This window comes from Pholcus phalangioides, unplaced genomic scaffold (genome assembly GCF_987345545.1).
Source record: "Pholcus phalangioides strain wild (caught in Gottingen) unplaced genomic scaffold, Ppha-v1.0 ptg000010l_1, whole genome shotgun sequence".
Classification (NCBI taxonomy): Eukaryota; Metazoa; Arthropoda; class Arachnida; order Araneae; family Pholcidae; genus Pholcus; species Pholcus phalangioides.
In genome coordinates this window covers 19,615,094-19,640,124 of record NW_028301603.1, presented here as the reverse complement: position 1 = coordinate 19,640,124, position 25,031 = coordinate 19,615,094, and the positions used below count along the sequence as shown (strand labels likewise).

Genomic DNA, 25,031 nt, shown 5'->3' with positions numbered 1-25,031 from the left:
TTCTTTATTGAAGTCAAAGATTGAAATTACTTTTCAACTAATAAACTATATTATGATAATTACAACTATAAATGAAAATATTAATCTCCCACATTTGTCTTGGTGAACGTTTTTTTTTTTGTGAAATTCATTTTAATCCACTGTAATTTGCAGTAACGCTTCATTTCGCACCATTGTGATTTTTCCGTAGTTTTAACAATATTTGGCAACTTTGCTCTGTTTTTGGCGTCCTTTTTGGCAATAATTGGCAATGTCCCGTATTTTCCCGTATTTGGAATCTCAATATCCCATATTTCTCTCGAGGAAATATGGTCAGCCTATGTTTGCTAGAAGATGGCAGCATCACATACGCTTGTGAAAGCCACTGAGCTTAGAACTCCTTAATACAAGGCGTCTTACTGAGCTATAAGTAAAACGTGGTGAAAGCAGACGACAGAGATTTCGTCTGTTTAGTTGGGAGTAAAAACACATAGACAACGTATATCCTTATCAGAAGTTTTTTACCTTATTATTCGTCATCGGCATTGGTTGTTTTGATAATGTCTCACTGACGACCCACTCATTTAAATGCGTATAAGTACTTGTAATTGAATCAAACTTGCAATAAAGATGGCTTCGTCTAGGCCTGGATCGTCAGTCATTGATTTCGGAGACACCACGCCGGAGCTCCAGTTCCAAGAATTTAACCATCCAAGCGAAGACATAGCGACCCTTGAGACATCGGATCACCACCATCATTACCCGGGATTCCAGCCGATTGAAGACGGCAGCGGCGAGAACGCCGGACTTCTTGGCGACGGTGAGGATGTAGGAGGTGAGAAGCCATCGCCATCTTTCTGGGAGTTCAAGTACTACCAGAACTTCTTCGACGTCGACACGGATCAAGTCATCCGTAGGATCGCTGGCTCGGTGCTCCCGTTGGTCTCCGGCCGAGCCACGTACCTCGACCGCTTGATACGACCTAATCCGGACCTCTACGGCCCGTTCTGGATCTCGACGACGTTGATCTTCAGCGTCGCCATCAGCGCCAACATCGCCGAGTATTTCATGACGGAGGGTAAAGACAAAGTATGGCATTACGATCTACACAAGGTGTCGCTGGCGGCCACCGCTATATATTCCTATGTATTCCTGTTGCCGTTCGCTATCTGGGGTTTGCTGTGGTATAGGTACAGCAGCGCCCGTTACACGCTCCTCGAGATTGTTTGCGTTTACGGGTACTCGCTGTTTGTGTATATCCCTCTCTCGATACTGTGGCTGATCCAAATATCTTGGCTGCAATGGACATTGATGATGGTTGGAGCGACACTATCTGGGGTGGTGATGGTCCATACATTCTGGCCGGCTGTCAGCGAAGGTAGCAAGAAGCTGGGTATCCTCTTGCTGTGCTTGATCTTGCTGCTCCATATATTGCTCGCCGTGGGATTCGTCGCATACTTCTTTAGACCGCCACATCCAGCTTCACCTGTACATGTCACAACAGCAGTTACGGCTGCAGGAAACAGCTCAACGAAGATGAAACTCTCTGCTGGGTTTGCATCAGTGACCGAAATGGCCAAGTTGTTGCATGGTGCTGTCGATTTGTCTCCACTTGAAGGCGTCCAGAAATCGAATAGCTCTGAAATATTTGAACACGTGGTGAAATCGATGTTGAATAATGTTGTTTCTAGTGCTGCACCGGCTTGAGGATAAGACATTGATCTCGTGGAATCCCATTGTTTGACGAGTATATGCTAAGTCGTTTTGTGTGTATACGGTAATGATATTGATTAATGTAAATTTAGATTTTTTTTTGGTGTTCATTGATTGGTTTTTGATTTCTTTGTGTGAAATTTAGTATTATCCAATCTGGAATGTGATCTACAGGATAGTCCTGTAAAATAACTTTACTTATATACAAGCCTATACGGTCTCAAAAATCAATGAATGCCTATGAAATTTGAGAAAAGAGTGTTTAAAAGTATGTGCTCGAGTATAAAAAGAAAAACAAAACCCTAGCTCTTTCAGTTTACAAATATTCAATCATTATACTTCAGTTCTGAAATATAGATGGCAGCATTGAAAAATCAGACACAACACTATATATGCATGCAGACTATTAGGTACTCACTCAAGTAGTACATTGTAACAATATGACCCAAGTTGTGCTCGGTTTGAGTGAAAGGTGAAAAAAAAAAAAGCTCTTGCGGTTACTGTCAAAGCAACAAAATGTCAAAAAGCTCAAGTGGCAACAGTGACTTTTATTCATTGAAAAGTCATCAGTGCATAAGAAAACCATAAATGGCATTGGAACCGTGTAGCACGATAAACGCTGACACTGTACACCCCAAAGCAGAATGCGCCAAAATCTGCAACGTACATCGCAGAACAATTACTGCTACTGTAGAACAATGTGAAAAAAATTTCAGAAAAAGTGCAAAAATACACTAGTACATGTATGGGGATTTTTACCACAGAACATTTCCAGTCAGCCAAGGGCTCGTCACAGAACAGTGCTAAACATTCTGCTTTGGGGCTATACATAGACAAACATGTTAAAACAATCAATGTAGAACACATTTCTATTGCAGGAACCCTTACACCAAAGTGTTAGTGCACCAGTCCCTTGTGATGATTTTTTTTCCCGCAAAACATCCCGCAACGCTGTTTATGGTGCTGTACTGTTCCAATGTTGTTCATAGGTTTTCACTACACCGATTACTGAGCTGTGCATAAAAATGTGTGTCAACGTTTGAATTTTTCAAAATTTTGCTGCCGAAACTGCAAGAGCTAGGTTTTTGTTTCTCCTCTTATTCTCGAGCTCATATTCTAAAACACCCATATCAAATTTCATGTGCATTCATTGTTTTTGCAGCTGCTAAGGACTATCGGAAAAAAGTTAGTTTATGACCACCCTGCATGTCATCATATGTTTGTACAGTGGAACCTCCAATAATGAACAATGCTTCAAATTCTGTTCAATGTATTTTACTAGCTAATAACGTTCTCCTCATTAGCAGGCCATTTTTTTTTTGTACCAAGAGTATCCATTATCAAAAGGTTTCACTGTACTTGTGTACTAAAACAGCTTTTGTAAAGGTTGAACAATGATGAAGTGTTGCTGGTAATTTTGGCGACTTGATTGTTAATAATTTTGTGTGATGGAACTAGTTTGTTATATAGATGACCGGCAATTGGTGGTGGGAAGGGGGGAAAACACCAGCCAAGCTTTATGTACGGTTTTTTAGAATGTTGGAAGAAAAAGATTAACACTGAAATCCCAAGCACATATAAGAATGCTAGGCTACCCATCAAAGTGCTCTAAGATTCTCTAATTTGAATAAATGCGCAAATAGGTGCTTTAATTAAATTAATTAAATCACAAATTGTAAAAAAAAAAAAAAATTAGCTCATAGGAAGAGGTAGACTTGAAGATCTGGGAGGAGGAGATGATGTCGATTCTCGTATGAGCATATTTCGATGAACCACACGCATCTTAGATGTTGGGCAGGCACATCGCCCTTGTATCTCTGCCAGGGCCTGAGGAAAAATATATATATATAGATAGATGCCAAGCATTTTTCCCCTGACAAAATCATTCCAAAATAGGGTATTAGACTTTTCCAGGATGGGAATCCCACAGTATACTGGTCCCACACGTGTGGTGATGGTGTAATTTTTGATAATTTTGTGCTGTTCTCAGACTTCATTTCAGTTATCATACATTAAAAAAATAGATGCCAGTGTTACATTTTTAGTCGACATAGCAACTGGGATTTGCCCAACCTCAAATCCAGGTGGGAGGGGGGGGCGCAATCCCCTCTCAAGAACAGAATTATATGGGGGAAATTTTGTCTGCTCGTAAAATGTTGATGCATCTACCCAATGAGTGGCTTCTCCGACACATCTCCCTGGATGTGCCTGCATTGGCTTCATTCACGGCTGAAGATGTCTGCCTTTGCTGTTTGCTGGTGCAGATCTGGGGGGGGGGTGCATGGCAATAACTGCCTTGCGCAAGAGCTGAATAATAATATGGAAAATTTTGTCTGTCCCTTAAAACACAGTGACGATCGAATAAACTTACACAATTCACACATCACATCAACCTGGATCCATGCATGGATTTGTCAAGTCTTGATCTCTGGCCATGCAAAAAATGTGTGATAAGTAAATTTTAGGAGCAGTAATTTATCAGAAAATTGAGAATCTCTTAATTACAGATCAAGCGAGATTCTAAATTATTTTGAGGCCCATTCTGACCCAAGTGTGTAGGCCTTGAGGCTTGTGAAAATCTTTCATGCGCAAAAAGAGCATACAATTCCTCTCTTTCCCCCCACCCTTCCCCTTTCTACCATGGGGTTCAAGATGTTTGGTTAGTCACCCTCGAATATACGATGTTTACATGTTCATCAAATAGTGAAACTTCCCTCCCCCAGCACCAATTTCCTGTTCACTAATTCTTGAATATTAATTTCATGTGTGAGCATTTGGAACTTCTGGTGCCATCTCTCCACAGAAGAAAAAATGAATTTGATTATAAAACAGCTGCTGTCATCTAGTGTTTATATATAAAAAATGAAACTTATTTAATGTCATCTTTGAAAACCAAATGGCAGTAGGCTAATCTAATTGAGGAAATATTTTTCACGCTGAAAATGTATATGTCAGCCGTTATAAGACTTAAGGGAGAAATTAGTAAGTCAAGACCGACCATATATACATTAGTGTACTCGCTTCTGCGCATAGGTGGAGATAGACTTGGAAGTCTGAGGGGGGCATGATGATTATGTCAATTCATATATATACATATACATTAGATCTGCCCACTCCACTTTTGACCCTGTGGGGGGGGCGTGCCTCCCCCCCCCCCGTATCTCCGCCCATGCTTCGGCGGTACATATACTAAAAAATTTACATTAGTAACGGACGTAAACTGATTATTTTGTCTTGTGGGTTTTCATAAACGAAACTATACTTGACCACATTGAACTGAAGTCGGAGAAGATAGGTGGTCCAGGTAAGGTTGTCGAGATGGACGACTCGAAATTTGGTAAGAAAAAAAGTATAATAGAGGTCATAAGGTGGAGGGTCAATGGGTTTTTGGTGGAGTTGAGAGGCAATCGGGTTAGTTGTTCTTGGAAGCCGTTCACAATCGATCCGCGGATACGCTCCTCGGGTTGATCGAGACGTGGATAGAGAATAAAACGGCCATTCATTCCGATTGCTGGAAGGCGTATAATCGTCTAGGTGAGAGAGGATACACCCATTTAAAAGTGAACCACGGTGTGGAATTTGTCAACTCTGAGATAAGTTCCCACACAAACACCATCGATACCTTTTGGCGACACGTAAAGAGTTCACTTCGAAGCGAATCTTGAGTATGATGAGCACACAAGGTCTGATGGTAGTCTATTTCATATTCTGGCTAATCTGCATCTGAAGCCGTAGAAGAAGCAGTCTTTTCTGGCCATCGGGATCTCTCTGTATTTGATATGGGTGTCTCTGCAGGTTAACCTGGCGGTCAGTGATGGCAAGAAATGGCACGCCCGATTAAAAATATACCATGTTATTGACCATTTTGTAACACATTTTCAAGTCAGAAACAGTTCTGCGCCATTCTAAGCTATGTAGACCAAGGACTCCGAGCCTCTCAGAGTAGGACAGTGCGCAAAGTCCTGGCAATCGTTTTGTAAATATCTTTGGGCTTTTCTAAGAGCATTATGTCATTGATCTCATTATGGGCTCCAGACCTGTAAGCAAAACTTAAGGATAAGGCCGGACATACACACAGAAAGCATATACCAGGGTGAATGAATCACATTTACGGTAAGCCGTACGTAGCAAGTACGCAGTTCTATTAGCCCTGCAAACCATTTCCCGATAATGATCGGCAAAATCCAGAGAACCGTTCATTAATATTCCCAAATCTGAGCAGATATTAAATTTCTGTAAATGTTCATTACCTATGTGGTCACGATTAGCTTGTCTGCCCAGATGCAGTGATGCACACTTTGAAATAGAGATAAGTAGACTGTTTCGAGAGCTCCACTGAAGAATCTGATGCCATGAATTTTGTAAGCCCATTGTATTTTCGTCTGTGGCAAACAGCTTTTACATCATCTGCATATTGTAATGTGGGTATTGATGATACCGCCTGGGTAATATCGTATGTAAACAGGGTCGGACCCAGCACTGAACCCCTCCACTAGGAACCTGCCTTTCGCTGGAAGCAATGCTCACAACTCGCACACGGTGAACCCTATCTGACAGTAGATCCTGGAATGTCCTGACCACCTTGTCAGGAATTCCCAACCCAGCTAATTTTCTTAGAAGAAGCGGCCTGTCCACCCAATCAAAGGCCTTTTGGAAATCTATATAAATGACGTCAATATGGCCCGACTCGATAGTGCTGATCCAGATATCATGGCGGAATAATTGCTGAATCAGCAGCGAGTGTCCTGGAATGAAGCTAAATTGTGTCGAGGGGGTAAGACCCATCTCAGCAGAAAAGGGCAATAGCCGGTTAACAATGCACTTTTCGAAGATTTTACAGGCGATATCGGTTAAAAAAATAGAACGATAGTTGTTCGGGTCAGCTCTAGAATCTTTTTTCTTCTTGTAAATCGGACAGACGACCGCGGAATTTCAAGAGCGTGGGAAGGTGCCGTAGTCGTAATTCCGAATTCCATTCGCTTTTGAAAAAACTACAGTCGCTGAACCGACCGTTCAACCCGAAACTCGTCCACCCAAACACGACGTCCTTCATTACATCGACACTCAGGAAAATCCCCCTGTGCAATGCAAGTGCCGACGACTCACTCCTGAACAGTACGCATTCATCAAAAACGAGTTGGCGACATGGCTCGATCTTGGTATCATTCGACCCAGCAACTCGCAGTATGCGTCACCGATCCATGTAGTGAAAAAGAAAGATTTCAACTCTTCGTCTCAACATGACACCACAACTGTACCCCGTACAGAACGTAAACAACCATAGATAGCCGGTGCACAATTTTTTCGAAATTGGATATGGCTCGGGCGTATTTTCAAATCCCAATATACGGCCCTCATCAACACAAAACTGCAATTGTGTGGCCCTTAAGCAAATACGAATTTGCCCGCTTAAACTTCGGGATACAAGGTGCCGCATCATCGTACCAGATGCTTATGAACACGGTGCTTCGTAGTCTACCCTTCACATTTTTCTATCTCGATGACATCTTAGGGTACAGTGCCTCACCCGCAGGGCCAGACTTAGGCAGGTGCAAAGGGTGCGGCTGCACCGGGCCACTAAATTTTTGGGGGCCGCAAAAGGGGATAAAAATGTTTCGATTACATTTTTTGACTTTAACTTCTTAACAAAGCAATAGCTTAAAATTCAGTCAAAGATATAAAACCTTTAAGGTTGAGGGCCGGGGTAGATACAGTCGGTCCAGCTTACAACGTTTTCCCGCTTAATAGGACTTATTTTCGTGGTCCTAACTCTAACAAATTCTCATTAAGATTTCCCGTTTAAAGCGTTTTCTCACTTACAACGCTTTATCATGAATTGTTTGAAAAACGTTATAAGCGGGATCCACTGTAATAGTTTTTCTAGCCCTGAGAGCCCTAAGCCTTCAAGTGCCTGGGACACACTCGCAATTTTCCTCTGGGAAGCGATGTGGCCTGGGTATCTTTCGGACACATTTGTCCGTATTTACTGCAAAATGACATTTTTTTTTACGACCACGGAGTAGTTTTACAGTCGTTCTCGGACACCAGTGTGAACCTGGTGGGCATCAGAGTACCCATGGACACTTTGGAGTATTGGAAAATCTCTGTTCAGAGGACCGCATATATTTTTTTTTGGCACCGGGCCGCAAAATACTTAAGTCCGTCACTGCTCACCCGACGACCACAAATGTCATCTGGAAGAAGTTTACCGACGTCTTGACGCCTATGGTTTCGTGCTCAATGCCAACAAATCAGTCCTGGTTGTCCCTGAACTGACTTTCTTGGGCTATACAATTAACGCTCATGGGTCTCAAGCCACTCGCCGACAAAGTCGCTGTCATCAAAGACGATCCACTGCCCAGAACGTTAAAGCAGCTGAAACGTTTCCTCGATCTGATCGCATTTTACGAAAGGTTCATCCCACTATGTTCTCAAATCATCGATCCGCTCCAACGTTGCCTTAAAGGTAAATGCAAGCCAACACGTACGCTTGAACTCACGGACAACCAGCTGACATCAAGCAAGTGCTCGCCAACGCAACTCTACTTGCTCATCCGCATCCGAATTCTCGACTTTTTCTGCTTACCGATGCCAATGGTACACATGCTGGGGCCGCCCTCTGCGAACTTTCTTCAGATGTTCCTCCGGCTCATGGCAATCACACCAACGCGTCGTCCGGCCACTGTCCACGCCTGTCGCCAATCGGCAAGGCTCATCTCGGCAGCTTACAAGCACAACTGCCTCAAATAAGGATCCCGTCGACTTACTCGATCGCTTTAAACCCTTACGGCCGTATTCACCAACACAGTTTCAACTACAATCGTAGGTTAAACGATCAGCGATCGACACGGATTGGTTAAAATCCTTAATTTAACCAATTCGTTTCGATCTTCAATCCTTTGACCTGCGATTGCAGTTGAAACTGTGTTGGTGAATACAGCCGTTAGTTTTCTTCAGTACCTCATTCAATTCTACTCAGAAATCTAAGAGCAATTCGTTACGAACGAAAACTACTGTCTATTTACCTAGCAGTAAAATATTTTCACCATCAGTTGCAAGGTCGTCACCTTACCATCGTGACTGATCATAAACCAATTTCCTATGCATTCCACCAGAAACTCGAGTCAGCGTCTCCGATCGTCCAACGACAATTGTGTTACATCAGCGAGTACACCACCGACATCCAGTGCTGTCTTAAGGCGTAGGCTCACCCGGGCACCTCAAGCGAAGAGGGGCCTCATAAAAATCAGATCTGGTTGAAATTTTGTTCGGTAGGGCCTCAGAAAAATCAATTAGCCCGGGGGCCCATGATACTCTGTCGACATCCGATATCTGCCTGTCATTCTCAACACTCCAGCAAACGCCGTCTCGGTTACCGGCTGACGCACTCCAACTCGACGTTCGCAAACGGCTACGCTCTTCTGGCCGACGCCCATCAGACCGATCCAGAACTTGCCAAACTTCTCGACTCTAGTTTGACAAGAAATCAAAATTCACTAAAAATTCAACGAACGTTTCTTCCCGGATACAGACTGAACCAACCTCTATACTGATCATTCGCAAAATGTCCCGCGAATATTTGCTCCCCTAGCATTTCGCAAACAAGTGTTTGAAAAATTTCATTCTCTATACCCTCCAGGGGTCAAAGCATGTGTGAAACTCTTCACCGCACGTTTCGTCTGGCCAAACATAAAACGAGATGTCACTAATTTCGCCCGTGCTTGTATCGCCTGTCAACGAACCAAAGTGTACAAACACGCCCAATCGCCTCTCCGAGTTTTTCCTGTGCCGTCGGAGAAATTCACTCATCTGAACATCAGCATTGTGGGCAGATTCTTGAATCGCCAAGGTTACGAATATCATCTAACCGTTATCTGCCGATTCTCAAGATGGGTCTAAGCAATTTCAATCCGAGATACGTGCGCAGAGACTTGTGCCCGAGCATTATACACGAACTGGTTTTCACGATATGGGATCCCTAGAACCATCACGACGGATCAAGGTTCGCAATTTGAATCGCATCTGTTCCATAAATTCAACACTTTTGTTCGGAATAAACCATATCCATACAACTGCTTATAACCCCAAAGCAAACGGTCTCATCGAACGCCAATATCGTGAGCTCAGAAAGCACTGTAGGCCAGCCTTCCTTCTGCTCCCCTCGGCCTCCGAACATGCTTTCGACCAGACCTCAACACCACCACTGCCGAAATGGTCTTCGGTCAAACGCTGAGATTGCCTGGAGAGATTTTCGTCGAATAACATGTTCCGGAGCCACCTCGACAAATTGAAACGCACCATGGACACACTCAAGTCGACTCTGACTTCAAGGCATGGCGTCGCACGCAATGTCTACGTCCAGCCCGCCCTGGCGGACGTTTTCGTTCGCACCGACGACCTCTTCAACTGACCTACGAAAATCCCGTCGAAGTGCTGTCGTGATCCGAAAAATTTTTCCGTGTACGTATTAAGAACGGAATCCGTCATCTCGACCGAATCAAACCGGCCTATCTCCTATAGAAGTTGTTTGGTAGAAACAACTTCTCGAAAGTTTCAACCAGATCTCATTTTTGAGGCTCTATTCGCTTGAAGCCCCCGGGTGGGCCCATGTCTTAAGATGGCACTGCCTGGACGGGCCAGACATCGAAGTTCCATCAACACCAGATCACAACTATTCCAACCACCCGACACGGTCACGTTTGCACCCACTACTACTCCGACTCAACGTACCCGTTCCGGCGAAATAGTCCGAGCTCCGGATAGACTGAGTTACTCAAGATGTGACTCCGTCACTTAGGGGAGGGGGATACTGTGGCGACAGCGTCAACCATTGGATGGCGCTGTGCGCGTAATAGGGAAAAGAACGCGCCTGCGCGATGGAGGAACTGGACTTGGCTAAAACCAGACAGTCACGCGGCCCGCTCATATCGATGTAATACATTCTTGTGGATTCTGTCGCGTTAGTTATATGATAAATGTTTAATTGTTTGAATTGTGGAAGAAGTGTTGCCTCATTCCTTCTACAACAGAGTGATATAACATTACATACACAAACACAGAGTCTTGTCGCATTACACATAAATTTTTGTTTTATTGAATAAATTGTAAAGCTACAATCACAGCTTAAAAGGATTGTTCTTCACTTCGGAGTCCAGAATCATTTTGCTATTTGTGACCCTGGGCGGGAAAAACAAAAAAAAAAATTTCAAAACAACGAGAGCCAAAAAATTCTTCCAAAACAAATTTCCTTCCTTATCGCTACGGTTAAATTCATAGAATTGGAAAATCGTGGGGAAGAAACATGAGAGAATATAACGGAAAATTTTAAAATTTTCTCCTCGAACGTATCTTAGAACCAAAAGAAATATACAATCGTTTATTATTTTTCTCTAAGGAACTTTCACCACTAAAAAAAATATACATACTGTGGTCCATGTGAATACTGCACTCGTTCTCTTCTGCGTTCAATAATCTTCTCGACGTTTTCTGATTCGTTATTTTGAACTGCCGATGTTCTTATAATGGAAAATTAATGAAAAATACACCATTTTAATTGATATCATAGCATTGCTTTCCTCTCGTTACAGCTCAACACAATGTATCCGCGTTCACAGATTATTTTAAATTCTTATGCGATCGTTGATTTGAACGAAATAATTTATACCATGTAATATTGTTATCGGAATGGATTCCAAGACAATGTATATGGTTAACGTACAATTTGAGACAATAAGAACATTCTCAATGTGTTTTGAGTTAAGCATGGCGTCCAGCAAGCATCCAGACATGGACCCGGTGATGACCTCGAACACAAAAGTTTCTGCGTATCTCTTCTCGTGCCTTATTAATTTGCACCCCTCCCAACCACGTTTCATTTCTGACAGCAAAGCTTTTTCCCCCTATTCAAATCTGATTTGGCGTCACTCCCATAGAGCTGCCCTGTTCGTCACACAGCCCAAGAGCCACTCTTGGTCACTCGTATGTCTGCATGCTATTTACATCACTCTTGCAGGCACTCGCATGCCTTCACACTCTCTAGATCACTCACATACCTGGACATCCTGTAGCGTACGCTTGTGGTCGCTCATATGCATGCACACTCCTTAGGTAGCTGACCTGTCCTTCGCTCTCTAGGCCAAGATGGATTTAGTTTTAATTTAGTTTTTTTTTTGCACCATTCAATCTACTCATACTCTAATTCTCTGATGCACTTGTTCCTCAAATTTTCTGGCTCTTGGAATTGACAGCCCGCTTAGCTTCCCCACTTCTGTAAATAGCCTCTGTTCTTCATCATCTCTCGAAGATCATATTTCAGAATCACATCATCACCAAGGCCCCCCCACACTGTTGGGCTGGGTCCATGCACTAAGACAACACCTAGGTTTCGGAATAGCTCAGAGATCAGCCAACAGAGTTCTACTGGATGCTTACTGGACGCCTAGATGCGAATATTAGTGTGATCCTCTCGTTAATCCCCTCACATCCAATCAAGGTTGCATCGTTACACGAGAGCATGTAAATTTTGCAAATACTTCAACCATACAAGTCATACGATTCCTGCACGCACGATATGTTTCAATCATGTATAATATTAATAATAATTACCCACAAGCACTTATAAATTTTTGAATTTGGTCCACAACATTTTTTTTTTTTTGCAGAGTGTAAAAAATACACAAGACATATATATAGAATTTTTTCTTCCCGCACTATATCTACATTGAGCTTTCCATTACGATAATGATATATGATACTGATTAGCGAATAAAATAACATTTTTTTTTTTTTTAATATAGAGAGAAATAGATTAGACATCGAAACATTTTTGAGAAATCATTAAGATCTAGTTAACGAGATTAATTTTCAACTAATGTGGTCATAAGTCCCATTAATATGATTCAGACCGACATTTCCTCCGGATTAAAACAATAAACAATTGTATTCTACATGCAAGCTTTCACATATAGGGTATCATCAGTAGATGGTTCGGGGCTAAAGAACCTTGGTCTAAACGAAATTGTTGGAAGTGTTTCATCTACATTGATGAATGTTTCAAATGGCACCGCCAAACTTGTTACTACTACTACTAAACCACACATGCACCTCGTCCATATCCCTCTGCGGAACTTCTAACAAATTGGAACATATTGGAATGTGTGTGTGTTCGTGTAGTAGACCTACCATGGAGTTGGGCGTGGTAGCCCAGGTCGATAAAATACTCACGCAAAGAATAATAAATTGTAGGTCCTGGTCTAATTAGCCCTCGTGTGCAGAAAATGAGCATGGTGCGACCTAGTGGCCCACCAAAGATTAAGAGCGTGTGATCCCCCCATGGCTGGGACCAAAATGCACACTTGCCCCATGCAAGTTCTTTCTTGTTTCTGGTATTATGGCCCCAAGCCCTGTCTGTTCTCTCGAGTTTTCTCCACATTTTCATAGTCAAGCTATGGCTCAAAAGGTTGACAGCACATGTGTGTCATGAGAATTTTTATTTTATTCCAAAGTTTTAAAAAATTATGTGCCTAACCACACACAAAAACTTAGGCTGCCGCCCCGTGCACTGCATTGCATCCTCGCTTAAGCCAACCATGGAGCTAAGAGTATATCTTTATTCCAAGAAAAATTACATAAAATATTTTTCCTCACCCCTTTTTGGACTTGGTGAGCTCAATTTCTATCTTAACTGAAGATGATGTCACTCTCTGTTATTTGTACAAAGTTTTGAATAGCTGAGAGTGACATCATCTTCTGTTAAGTGGCCATCTGGTGATAAAATGTGAGTGCATGCGAGCTGTTGGCTAAGTTAGGTCTAACCGTCCACGTAGTCCTGTTCAGTACATACAAGCTCTAAGGAAAGATATTTGTTGCGTCTACAGGCATAGTGGTTCAGGGCGCTCATCTGGCACATAAGAGGATGTGGGTTTGATTTTGCATATGCAGTTGAACTTTCTTTCCTGAATTCCTCTTCGCACCAGCCAGTTGTTAAAATGTTCTCATTTCTATCTCGGCTTCACCCAGACAGAATTTCTACAAAATTTTATGCTGTTCTCAGACTGCCATTTAGTTATTTATCGCTTATAGGCCTCAACACCAATATTTTAGTCAACGTGTCAACCTAGCACCTAGGGTACACCTATGATATTATTATGGTTAACCGAACCTGAACTTCCACATGGGCCCATGTTCCTGTCACTTGTGCATCCATCTACCTTTAGAAAAGGTTTGAAATCACACAAGTCCATTGATCAAAGATAGAACAACTTTATCTCCATCGAATATATTTACCGTAAACAAAGAAACGCTTGGAACAATTTCGCCTGCTCTGCAACCCCCAAAAGCTTCTATCGTTCATGCAGAACATTAGATGCTTTTCTAGGTTCTGATAGCCCTGAAGCTTCTACTGTCGAATTTTCGAACTGAGCTCAGTCGGGACATTGGATGCTTTGTCAAGTTGGAAGGGGAAACTGGGAAAAAAAGCAGACAATAGAAAGAATCTGGTATGGTGTTCCATCATATTTACTTCTATTCACTTAAACGGTAGAGGCTTTTAGAAACTGACCCCAGTAGCACACTATATCGTTAATATATTCAACTGGTAACAGCATAGGTATGATATACTAAAGATATAATGTGCTACTGGGGGGAAAATAGCAATTTTCAGACATAATGGGTGGTTTCTTGTCTTTAAATAGTATAAAGTAACAGATTACAATGTGAATCTATCTTGGAATGATTATAACATCAATACATACTTATCGAAATGTATAAATTCTATATAAATTTTTTTCTCGAATTTTCATAGGATCTTCAGAGAGAAGAATAATCAATTTCTCCTTGGTGTTGGATGATAATGTGCTGATAATCAGTGATACTACATAGTCTTAATCCTAATCGCTAAATTTATTCCCGTTAATTGAAAAGAAAACAAAACTACCAGCCAAAGTTCAATTCGAACATAAAAACTGGTCTAATTATCATCAAAAATTATTTACACATTTAATTATATCAATAGTCGTTTTTTTTTTAAATGTATTGAATGATAGGAACCAATACGATTGTCCCAATGTTTTTCCTTGCAGAAAATTTGGGAAGTCATACAATATATCGGGGAAAATTCTGTAAAATTGTGTCTTGGAAAGAATCTCGGTCCCTGAATAAGGATTTTTAAATGTATATTCGATATAAATCAAGCAACATTTATCCTAGAAAAAACTTAATTCTTGAGAATTCACCATATTATCAGACATTTTTCCCATACACGATCAATTGAGAATCTAAATGCATTTTAATGTGTGTTGAGCGTAAATCGCATTCTCAATTAGTAGAATGAAATGAAAATAATTTCAATACTGATTAAAAAATGGTTTCAAGAAGAAATAGCCTAATGCATGGGTCCCCGAAGCAGAATGTTTTGCACAGTTCTGCAACGAGCGTTCGGCTGCATGGAGATGTTCTGCATTAAAAATTCAAATACTAGTGTTTTCTACACTTTTCTTAAAATGTTTTCAGATTGTTCTCTCTGTGCAGCAGCACTGATGGTTCTGTGTCGTACGTCACAGATTTCGGTATATTCTGCTTTAGGGGCATGGATTTTATTTTTTTTAATACTCTTGTGACCAGTAGCGTCTTAATGAGTTGGTCAACATCTGAGTTCATTAATTATTAGCAATCCACTTCAGTGTTTTCTCATGATAGAAGTCATTTTTTTCAGAAGTAGAAATGGACACAGATTATGCATAAGGATCCAAAACTCATGAAGATGGCCCTGCTTGTGTAACCAAGATTTTAATTTTAAATACCTAATGCCACCTTAAAGTCCTGCAGCACATACGATTTGAACTTTGTTCTAAAATATTGTGACATACTTCTTTCCCATGGCTGCCATCTAATTAAAAAAAAAATAGATGGCATTACACTGAAACAAATTTCACGTTAGGATCACAACACATTCCAACATGTATCAATTCCTTAGAAATTCTGCAGTGGAATATGGTCCAGATGCATGTGGTTTAGTAGTAGTAGTAGTAGTAGATGTCCATGGTGACTGGGGAAATAGATACTTGGCACCTGAAATTTCCTTCTTGTGATCAGGACCTGTTATTCATAAGTTTGGGCCCTAGGCAAATATGAATTTTTGGGGGTCCCATATGTAGTATTCTTTGAGGCAGAGGCGAATGCAGTGGAAGGGCATAGCTGGATACAGGAGGGGTAGTTGCCCTACCACCCTCTCCGTTCCCCCCAAAATTTGTATTATTAACATAGGCGGGAGGGTGGAGGTGGAAAAGTTAGGAGCCTGTACCCACTTAATGGGGGGAAGGGGCCATGTGAGCTATGCTGAAATACAAAAAGGAGCAACCAATTTTGGGGCCCCTGAAATTGTGTGGGTCTTAGGCACATGCCCTGTTTGCCCATGTTAGAAACAGGCCCTACATGGGATCACTAAATTTGAATCTGAGAACAAATGTTTTTTTGTTTTTTTTTGGAATCAGTGCCGACGAGATGGAAAGGAATTACCAATTTCCTAACAAAGTTGTAAAAGATTGATTTTGACAATTTTTCCTCAGATAAAGAAAATATGTTTGGCTTTTAAGAAAAATTTGGCTGCTGCCTAATTTTTTTTTTCTGATTTGCAAGACCTGTTCTTGCTAATTATATTATGGCACCACAAAACGCTACTGCAAAATGCTCAACTTTATGAACTTTCAATTTACATACTTGCTAGTTTTTATGAACTCGTCCTCCACTCTCAAACATGTCTTTTTCCTTTTTTCAACGTCTTTCTCATCTACAAACTAATTTTCAAAGTCTGAATGAGTTCATACAAACGAGGGTAGACTGTATCTCAATTGGAAATCACTGGCCTTATGAAAAGTCAATTATTTGTAGTGGAATGAACTGGGATTATATCGCCTTTTAGAGAGAAAAGAGGGTTATCCAGGCTTTCCTACTTCGTTTATATCGCCTTGTTTGATAAGGAAGAGGTTATTCTGATGATCATCAAACACAATACTGGTATATCACCGTAGGGTGATTTACTACCATTTTGCCACCTTTTTAGGGGCAAGTGAATTGCGCCGGAAGTGTGTTTGTGTACCTAAGAGTCTGGGCACACATCTGGTGTTGTGTAGGAAGTTGGTGCTGCCATCCATATTTTCATCCAAATTATGAGTGAATTGTGGCGATTGAATATTTTTACCATTACAAGGTGTGTTGAATGCCATTTTAACAAATGGGTTCCACCCGAAAAATGTGAAGTGGTTAAATTTTTCGAGAATTTGTCAGGTAATCCTCAGAAAAAATCACTTGGCCCGGTGCTCTTGAGGCAGCCAGTGTCATCTTAAGGCATGGGCCCACCCGGGCACTGCCCGGCCTCAAGAGGCCTCAAAAAAATGAGATCTTGGTCAGATTTTGCCTGGTAGAGCATCAGAAAAATCATTTGGCCTGGGGACCCATGATGCTGTTAAGAAGGCCCTGGAGGCAGCCCTGGGTGTGTTACGAGACTTTTTAATGGTGGAAATAGGATTGCATTTATGCTTCCAAGTTGGAAAACTGACCATTAAATTAAAGCAGTGGTTTTCAACCAGGGGCCCATGGACCCCTTGAGATCCTTGGGGGGCTTTGAACTTGGATAGGACACGAATTATTGTTTTTACATTAATATATATGCTGAAGATTTTTCGGCAAAGGTGTCCGTGACTTTTATCCTATTGGCCCAAAGGATTCACAGAACACAAGAGGTTGAGCACAAATGGACTAGAAAAAATTTGATATGTGTCCATGCTATTCCAGTTGAATAACAGCCTTTAGCTCGGGAGGATATAGAATTCAATAGTCTCTCATGAAAAGCATGTTAGCAGTCAGTGGATAAAGCTCTGTGTGTAGATGTGTTCGTACCATGGTGCACCAGTAACAGCTGGGCCTTCAAAAACCACTTATGCTTTTAATACACTTCACTCATCACTCTGCTTACCGCCCCTTCCATAATACTCAACAGCTCAAAAATTTGCATGAGTACAAATAGTGTGGATGGACTTAGGGATGGGCATACCTTGAAACACAAGGCTTACCGACTTTATATTTGAGTGAAATTTGGCATCAGTATTACCACTAAAGCTGTTTCCATTGTTTTTGTAATGATTACACGTCACTTTAAATAAAAAAACGTTTCGCCGCTCAAAGATGAAATATGAATACAGCCACTTTACTAGACACCTTAGGCTATTTCCTCATTGAAACCAAGAAGAAATACACTATTTTAGAATGATCAAATGTGACAAAAATAAAAATGTTGGACCACACTTGATCTGTAGTCCACAGATTCCCTCAGACCTGTTGTCAATGGAATGAATGTTGGAATACCTAGTTTCGATTATGTTTTGCAACACATATTACATATGTAAATATGTTAAAAAGGCTAAATTTATATATATTTTTTAAAAAATGATATGGCGATGTGGAAAACATGACCGTTAATAAAATTGACTGATCTTATTTTTGATCAAGCAAAACCATTTGGATACAATAAATAAATAAATAACATGGTCAATATCTAAAAAATTAATACATAAAACTAATAAACACATTCAAAATCAAAGATTCGTTCAGTATCAGTATCGTTCGTCTCTACGATAGTGCAAAATATGAATATACATGTTATATATATATAATTATATCAATCTTGATTCATCGACAAAGTCACATACTCGATTTTCTATCACAGGAGTCAATACTCATTCTCTCGCATACTCTATGGATTCATGCCATCTGTGTGTGTGTGTATATAAAGCTAATACAATAACATTCACAAGTAAAAAAAAAAACGAAACAAAGTATATGATATGGAATGCATATGAGATTACATATTTCAACAAATACACAAATGTCATATATATATATTTCCACATGGAGAGTATCTTGATATTTTTCTGAAATGGGGGCTAAAGCTACAAAAAAATGATTCCGTATATGGAAGGAAAGAAAGAAAAAAAACCCCTAAATTTCTTCAATAATCTATGTGTTTTTTCCCCCAATCAATTTTGTCGTAACATGTTTTTCTCTAGGCAGTGAATTGGTGTAAAGCATTATCTTCAACCAGGTGCTCGTGAGCACCATGGTATTAATGCTGTAAGAATGCTCATTGCTCATGCTAGATTTCGTTCTCGCTAGCACTTGATCGTCTTCGATTAAAAACACTAAAAATTGCATTCTAAAATTAAGATTATGCAGATAGCGAGCATATGCATGTAAACGTTACTGAAAGGCATATATGCCCACCTTTTGGTCCGCGGGTCCAATGGGGCTCCCGACCTCAAACCCTAATTTTTTGAAAATGAACTAAGCGCCAGAGTTACAGATAACACAAGTGACCAGCGGCAAAATAACAGATGACTTAAGTGGCCCATGGCACAGTTCCAGATAACACAAGCGGCTGCGGCATATTTCCTGATCACTTGAGCAAGGCATCCGTGACACATGTACAAATCACGTGAGTGGGCCATGGCAAATTTACGGATCATTTAAGTGACCCGCAGCACATTTACAGATCACCCATGACCCATTTTTAAACCAATGGAGTTGCCCACACTCTTCTTAAAATTCCATTTCCTTACGGTAAGGGCGCTCTGTTTGATGATAAGCATAGGCAGTGCTCACGACTTGAACGATTGAAGACCCTTGGTGTGGAGCATGGGTGCACAGGCCAAATGTGGCCACACAAATAGTTCCATCCAGCTCGCAAAAGGTGTTCAGATAGAAAAGTTTCAATATGAAAAACATGACAAATGCTTAGACTGGCAATATTTCTTTTATAAAAATACCGGAAATCGCAATAAAAACCAATTATTGCCAAAAGAATTGTCAAAGGCAAGTAAAGCCAATTACAACCAAGGAAAAAAAATTCAAAAGCAAGTAAAGTCACTCATAGACGTACGCAGAATTTTTTCAGGGTAGTTTCAGATTTTTTTCCTTCTGAGGGGGGTTAAGTTTTTTCCTGCATAATAACACTATAATCTTGGCTCGGGAACCCCCCCCCCCCCTGCATACGCCAATGAAGTCACTAATTACAACCAAAAAAAACTTATTTTTCAAAGCAAGTAAAGTTGCCAATTACAGCCAAAAAATTCAATGGCGAATGAAGTCAATTACCGATAATTAAAAAAATAATTCAAAGGCAAGTAAAGCCATTAACTGCAGCCAAAAAAAAAAAGAAAAGTTGAAGGCAAGTAAAGTTGGCAGTTACAGATAATAAATATTGGCAAAGGCAAATAAAGTCAATTACAGTCTAGAAAAAAAATTCAAAGGCAAGTAAAGTTGGCAATTACAGATAATAAATCTTCGAAGACAATTACAGCCAATAAATTTTCAAAGGCAAGTAAAGTTGGCAATCACCAAAATGTATATATATATATATCAAAAACAATAATTTACGAGTCATGAAAATAATATTAATTCTTGATCTCAAAAATTCAAGTAAGTCTCGTTTAAAATAAGGGAAAAAACAAGACATTTTTTTTTGTAAAAGTTGGGACAATTAAAATAAGTGTAAAATACGGGTAATATGGTCACCCTACATATACAAGTGAAGCAGCAGAATTAATGCATATCTGGCACACAGACTGAAAAAGTGACGCACCTCCTTGTGTAGAGGCTTTGTAAATGGAGCTTAACCTAGAAATTTTGATTTTCCAAAAGTCAGATTATACGCGGTGCCCAAAAGTTTAAAGTGCCTTAACAGGAACAACTCTGCCCTCAGTCATCTCTGCTCAACAGAGAAGATCTTACTGACTCTGTTCTTGTCTCCACTGAAGAATCCCCATAACAGATGTAGACAAACATGGGAAAAAAAATAATCCCTCTGGACCATGGCCCCTAAGCCTGGAATATTCTATCACCAGTCACGGATCCACCTGAATGCAGGAAGTCTTGAGTGCATAATATCACGATAATGGCAAATTATTAATGGCTACTATGATTTTCCATAATGAGCATGCAAATTGGTAGACAGGAATATCTAACTAGATAGAGGCTCCTAGAACATCACTTAGATCAGGGAGCCATGGTGCTGTTAAGACAGCCCTAGCCAACTATGAAAGCTTTCTACACACACATGCACACAAGCTTCGTTTGACACATGGAGTGATGATGACTGACAGAGTTCGAAGAAAAAATGTATCACCATGTCTGATGCAGTACTTAATGATTCAAAAGGACTTTTAACTTGATAACACATGAAATTATAGACTATTATGTCTAAAAACAGAGTTGATCTACTTGCTGTCATAATAAAAAAAATTGTCCGTAAAATCTGCCAAGAGAAAAACAGTTATCGAAACAAAATGACCTCTGAAAGCTATTATTTTTGTGAAAATATATGCATTGAAACAACTTTCAGCCCGATTGATGATTTCTACCGTCGGCAAAGAAATTACTTTTGCTGTTATGAAACACATAATTTCTTTCCCAAAATTCAATTTGAAAAAAAAGGGGGGAGGAATATTCTCCATGTCAAAACACACTATAAATAAAATTATCGTATTTTCCACATGATACACAAGACATATAACATAAACGAGAAAATACAACGTACAAATACATTCATATTATTATGTTTTAAAAATGAAATTGTCTCTCTTAACACAAAAGGTGGAAACAGATCTATAAAACGACCTCTATGGGGCCAGAAGAATATTTGTCACCTGATTTGGAGTGTCTGTTGTATAAAAGATACCTAAATATATATATAATACTATAGTATTTGAGAGGACGAAGTGGTGTAGACAAATTTTTGAGTTTGTTAACTATTAAGAAATATGGAAAACAAATAACTAGGCATCACATAAATATTGATGAAACAAAGAAAACTTTCTCGTTACAATATCATGAATTTGACCAGCAAAGAAATGAATTGAGTCAGAATGAATATTTGATCTCTGTACACGTAATTTTAACAAACGAAATCACTTTTTTATCATGAGGAATTGTAAATTCTTGTATGTAGGATTAACACAGTGATTCCCAAACTTTTTTGGGCTTGCGGTACCATGAACATGATCAGAATTTCATGGGACATACCTGCCCAATTTTACAGTACAAGGGCGTACACAGCATCAATCTTTGGAGGGACACAAAAGGCTTGGGGGAAGGGACACAAAAATTTTCTTCCAGAGAAATTTTGAGTTGCCATCCTTTAAAAACATTTAAATTAACAGAAATTTATCAATATAGCATATAAAAGGTGTTTCCTTTTGATACTTCAATTTTTTCACTGAAATATTAATTTATTTTCTAATTTTTGGTTGGCTTGGGGGGGGGGCAGAGGTTCCCCCTGTGTACGCCTCTGTTGTAGCATTTTGATGGATTCCCTAGGGTTGTCACATCTACTATATATACTTCAGGGATTGACGAATCAATAAAAAGTCCAGGCGCCAACAGAATATTTAAGAAGCCAAGTATATACTTCTTTTGCTCGAGCTGGTAATCACACATGGAAAATTCTAGGTGCAAATATCACTTTTTGCGAGAGAGATATATAGACAACTTTTTTCTCAGCCCAAATATATCAAAGAAACAAATATTTTCTGGATATTATACCGAAGTGATCTCGAAAAAATAAAAGTCTCTGGTCTCTGCCGGGACTTGAACCCAGTCCCCTCTTGCAAACTGGGCAGCCATGCTACCATCTACACCACTGTAGACATGACCCTGCCTCTTACTTTATTTTTTTAATTTATTATTTATTTACTAAAAACCAGATAGCTTTTCTTTTCGAGTTCACCTCCGCGTAATATACGGAAAATATCTTTTTCCTTGATTAATTTTTTAGTTCCGCAATTTTTTAGCCCATGGTAACCTGCCAATTGTGTTCTCACAGTATCTTCTGAGACATGCCGCTGCATGACATTTGGGAATCACTTGGTTTACATAATGAATTTCATACAAACTATACATATTTTTAATAAATAAATATTCGATGCTATGTCATAGTTGTATCAAGATCTAAGGAAAAACAATGAATTAGATTTGTATAATGCCTCAAAAATAGAAGGAAAATCAAGTTAAAGTTATTTAAACAGCTCTCATGCAACAATTTCGTTTCTCTGTTCAAGTTAGGGTTACTTATTCGTATTCAATCTCATATCTTAAGAATTTGAAACAACTTTGAAGATGACCATGGAAAGTAAATGAGAAAACCAAGTTTGCAAAAGCAGCTTGTATTGAATACAGGACCACTACTGAGTAGATCTGGTACCTCGGGCGGTAGAATGGGGGGAAGGGAAATAAAATTTTCCCTTAATCTTCTTTTGACTGTTTATAGATGCAAAATGCATGCTTGCCTCACCTGACCAAGTATCTAGTAGTAGCCCTAATGTAATATATTATATTGACTCAAACATTTCTCACTCGCTTGAACGGAAGATTTTGGATTTATCTGACATGAACTGTGTTTTCCGGCATAAAAGACACACTTTGTACATTTAGTAAATCACTCAGTAATGTCATACCAGACTCTCAATTTCTTTGTATGATTTCCAAAGAAATTGTGCCTATACATCGTCAAATACAGTTTTTTACATGGTTTTTCTTTCTCCCTTGTTTGTATATAAACCAGGGCTTGACAAATCGGAAAGAAAATTAGGCGACAACCAAATTATTCTAAGAGCCAAGCTTTTTTTTGACGAGAAAAAAACTACCAAAACATATTATTTTAGGCTCTTACAGGACTTTGCAACCATTTCCCACATTGGTGGAAACGGTTACACAAATTCTAAAAATTTTTGTGTTTTCTTCGGACTCCTATTCACTCATCACACATATCATGATTAAGATCAGCTAGCGGAAAACAAATCCTTTCTATGTATTTTTCATTTCCGTAACGCTCACACAAATTTCAAAACTCGCAAAATAAAAGCAAGTGAAGTACAGGTTGATTATTCGGAAAACAGATTTTAATATAATTCAATTAAACGGCAGATTTTTTTTAATGGACAATCTGAGGGTCTACCTCTAAACATTCTTATCAAGATTTGTACTTCAAGTTATCGGAGTGTATGTTTCAAATGGCTTTTTTGAACATTGTTTGCTAAGTAGCGAAACATTGAGTTTTTTTATACCTAAATGGAAGGAATGTACTATAATAAACACTAACGGTGCCCCCAAATAATGTGTGTTTGTTATTTTTTTAATGCGATGAGAGCTGTTACGAAAAAGCAACCTATGCTTTTTGTGTTGGTATTTTTTTTTCTCTTTTGTTATCACAAAAATAACAGCGATAGCAATAGACAAACACATACATATACATATAGAAACCATTAAAATAGTCTCGAATTTGTACAGACATAAATTACAAAGAACTGCACACACAAGTAATAATCAAAAAACGTTTTTTTCGACACAATGTTGTAGTGGACAAAGTTCTGCTCGAGAAAAAATGATGATGAGTCTGTAACGATGACTCTGTTATTTTTTCATTTGAAAGTTATTGGGGTTTTTTTATCGTTTGTATTTCACTTAATTTTTTTTGGCAGGTTTGCAATTGAGAAAGTGAGTCGTTTTTTCGTATTATTTATATAAATATCGTCTTTTTTTTACCCTTCTTCATACAGGTGACCTTTTACTATTTGGTGTTTGTTGAACCAGCAACTCTATGTCTCCTAAAATTGAAGAAGTGCCATCTGGTGCTTTGCCTAATGGATAAGAAATGGAAGAGAGTCAGAAGGAGATTGTGTAAACAAATTGGTGAAAATGGAAAATAATCGTATGAAAGACATTCGTTGCTAATTTTAAACGCAAAAAAAAAACCCCAACAATAGTATTACAACAAGGCAGAAAGGGAGAGGAAAAAGTTCAAGAGTTTTCAACGCATGGCCTGCAAAAAAATTTGTCGCGATCATCAGATATTTTCAAAATTAACTGATTAATAGAGTTTAACACATACATGCTAAATCCATGGCCCTGGGATCCATCTGTTGAGGCCTGTGACATTTGCAAAAACCTAGTTTTGTAAAAATTAACTAAGCTGCACAGTTCCAGATGACCTAAGTGACTTACAGTGCAATTCTACATCACTTAAGTGGCCCACTGCACATTTCCAGAACACTTAGGAAACCAACGACATGATTATAGAGCACTTAAGCAGTCCGTGGTGCATTTAGAGATCACTCTTGAGTGACCTGGAGGATAATTCCAGAGTACCTTAAGCTATACGCAGTATATTCACAGATCACTTGAGTGGCACGATGACGCATAGCACAGTTCCAGGTCACTTAAAGAACCCACAGCATATTTAAAGATCACTTAAATGACCCGTGGTAAAGTTTCACATCACTCAAGTGACCTGCGGT

At 39.6% G+C, this 25,031-nt stretch overlaps 2 protein-coding genes across 4 annotated transcripts in view; one reads left to right on the top strand and one right to left on the bottom strand.

The window, feature by feature from the left end:
• The first annotated feature begins 416 nt into the window (after window positions 1–416).
• Window positions 417–1,802, top strand: LOC149081065 (protein YIPF1). The gene has a single exon (XM_089237838.1). The coding sequence runs from the start codon at window positions 610–612 to the stop codon at window positions 1,684–1,686; it is 1,077 nt and encodes a 358-aa protein (XP_089093964.1). The 5' UTR covers window positions 417–609; the 3' UTR covers window positions 1,687–1,802.
• Window positions 1,803–10,763: 8,961 nt separating this feature from the next.
• Window positions 10,764–25,031, bottom strand: part of LOC149081064 (phospholipid-transporting ATPase ABCA1-like) — a 172,144-nt gene continuing 157,876 nt past the window's right edge. For all 3 annotated transcript variants that reach the window (XM_089237835.1, XM_089237837.1, XM_089237836.1), the window contains one exon: window positions 10,764–24,374. In XM_089237835.1, the coding sequence (XP_089093961.1) occupies window positions 24,286–24,374 (89 nt within the window). In that variant the 3' untranslated portion in view covers window positions 10,764–24,285. The remainder of the gene's footprint in view (window positions 24,375–25,031) is intronic.

Coding starts and splice junctions, on each gene's coding strand:
- LOC149081065 (XM_089237838.1), top strand. CDS start 610: ATGGCTTCGTCTAGGCCTGGATCGTCAGTCATTGATTTCGGAGACACC.